Source organism: Anneissia japonica, unplaced genomic scaffold (genome assembly GCF_011630105.1).
Source record: "Anneissia japonica isolate Jap-2015-1 unplaced genomic scaffold, ASM1163010v1 scaffold287714_len2871179_cov188, whole genome shotgun sequence".
Lineage (NCBI taxonomy): Eukaryota > Metazoa > Echinodermata > Crinoidea > Comatulida > Comatulidae > Anneissia > Anneissia japonica.
Genome location: NW_022755542.1, coordinates 1,043,568 through 1,046,101, shown reverse-complemented (window position 1 = coordinate 1,046,101; position 2,534 = coordinate 1,043,568). Strand labels below are relative to the sequence as shown.

At 31.4% G+C, this 2,534-nt stretch overlaps 1 protein-coding gene across 5 annotated transcripts in view; it reads left to right on the top strand.

The window, feature by feature from the left end:
• LOC117123699 (alpha-N-acetylneuraminide alpha-2,8-sialyltransferase-like) overlaps positions 1 to 2,534 on the top strand; it is a 44,492-nt gene that overhangs the window by 26,959 nt on the left and 14,999 nt on the right. For all 5 annotated transcript variants that reach the window (XM_033269719.1, XM_033269718.1, XM_033269717.1 and 2 more), the window contains one exon: positions 1,843 to 1,977. In XM_033269719.1, the coding sequence (XP_033125610.1) occupies positions 1,843 to 1,977 (135 nt within the window). The remainder of the gene's footprint in view (positions 1 to 1,842; positions 1,978 to 2,534) is intronic.

Below are 2,534 nucleotides of genomic sequence, written 5' to 3'. Positions count from 1 at the left end.
TCGGGTCTTCATTGATTAAAATGTGACGAATAACGATAATTGAAAACAATTCTAATTTTAATTTCAATCATTTACGCGAGCACGGAATTTACGCGAGTACGCACGCGCGAAAATATTCGATTATATATGAATTCTTATACGCTGTCCATACTAAGTGAAGTTAATTATAAAATATAGTTGTAAACCCAATTAAGTGTGTGAAATTAATATGCAATGTACGTAACACATATACTTTGCATGTGTTCATCGGGAAGATTATGAAACAAAATGGACGGTGTGTACCACGTGACTTTCGTAAACCAAGGAGCGGAATGTCGCAACTCTTTATATATATACGGCTCTGGACTGGCTCGCGCATTGGCTTGCATGACTCGCTGGCTCGCACTTTGTCACGACCCACCTATACTTCTTCACCCTTCCATTATACGACGTCTCAATTTCTATTCCAGTATTAATGAAAAAAAACCGCAACTAATTATTACACTTCTTTTTTAGCATGCATACAATTAGTATCTCATTTGCATATTGATTATCATTTTCTCTTAAAGTATTATTACCATCCGACCTTCGGCATTATATTACTGTTTTTCAGCATACATACAATTAGTATTTCATTTGCATGTTGATTATAATTTTCTCTTAAAGTATAATTACCGTCCGACCTTCGGCATTATATTTTAAATCTATAATAGCTTGCATTGTATTATTTATTCATTTCATATGATTTTCATTTACTTTGTTTTTGTTCTGTCATAATGTAACCATCCTCCTCTGGGACTAATTAGATCTCTGTTACTCTTGTTGAAACCCATTCACACTCTTCAATGCAAATCTAAAAATAGCATGCAGAATTTTTCCTTCCCTTCTACCACCTTAACCCCAATGTCAGGGAGCTTTCGATTTGCGCGACAACGCGACGCTAGAACGGATTCATTTTCTTCTTTTTGAAAACAGGTTCAAGGAACATTAATTAATCACATAGGCCTCTGACCCAAATAATATACAAAATATGATATTAACAAAATTAGAGTGCATCTAAATATTCTTTTCTGTGTTTAAATGAGTAAAATAAGCATTTTAATAACTTTGAAATGAGATCAATATTTTTAGTAGACATTAAATTAAGAAATTTGAATTCAGACGGAGTGTCTGTGTAACAGGTAAATAGAAATTTCGTTCTAATATATAAATAAAAAGGGCAAACTAAGGTAAAATGATATTCATCTTCGACTTTTTGTAACGAACATAATTTGCATAATCTTTCATTTCTATTAACATTATACCATCTTCCTTTTCTAATTCTTATTCTAATATCCCCAATCTTAATTTCGTAAGGATTTGTTTATGTCTGTGATTTTCTACATTTTTTAGATAATCCTCTGCTCTGAATTCATGTTTAATTTGTGAATACAATTTTAATTTAGGATGTTGCCTAATTTCTTCAAAAACCTTTGATTCTCAATGTCTGTTAACCTTTCTTTTATTTCATTCATGCGACCGTCCTACCCGACGTCCTACGTTCTCTGCACGTACACGTAGATTTCGCTAAATTGCATCCTAGATTCCACACGACCTCGAGAGCTCAACGTTCTCGCATGCGCATATGACTATGTGACGTCATTACGTTCTATGTACCTCCATGGTCCTACCATCGTCGTGCAATCGAAATCTCCCTGACTAATAAAAAATATGCTAATTACAAATTGATTAACCTTGATAAAACACTTAATATCATAGTCGTCGTAACTAACTTATAGTGTAGGCCTATTCGCCTTTCGATTTTTAGGCTGTCTATATTTATATACGTTGTTTAAAAAGTATAATATTTCATTTTTCTCTCAGAGCAACAAAAGTAGAATATAGTAGACGTGGTTTCATAATGTCGCGTAAGGACGAGAGGAGTTTCCAAATACACGACATCGCCGAATATTTACTGAAACCATGGAAACGCAATGAAACCAATATCAGGGATTTAAGGTAAGGATACTGTCAACAACGCTATACACTATCATTATATAGGCCTATATACTTATATATATACTATATATATATATATATATATGTTGGCCTTTCAACAAATTATATATATAAATGTATATATTTGTAAACTTTATATATGTATCCATATATATGTATATAAATATGTATATATATATGTATATATATATATATATATATATATATATCATATGTAGCAATTATCATATATATCCTTGATTCTTAATTGGTTTGAAGGGCCAACATATTCTTTGAGTTGGGCTCACGGGCCAAAGGTAATTATAATGTTTTTGGTAATTTCAAATTCTACTTTTTGTTGCGCTACACAACAAATTAGGACAGTGAAAAAAATAAAATTCTGTAACTTTGAACAAAGAATACATATGAATATTGTGTTCACAATATAAAGAAAATGTTGGAACAATTAAAGCAATTGTATTCGGTGTATAATAAACGTTAGTAATATAAACATTAATATATATATATATGTGTGTGTGTAATATATATATATATATACACACACACACACACACACA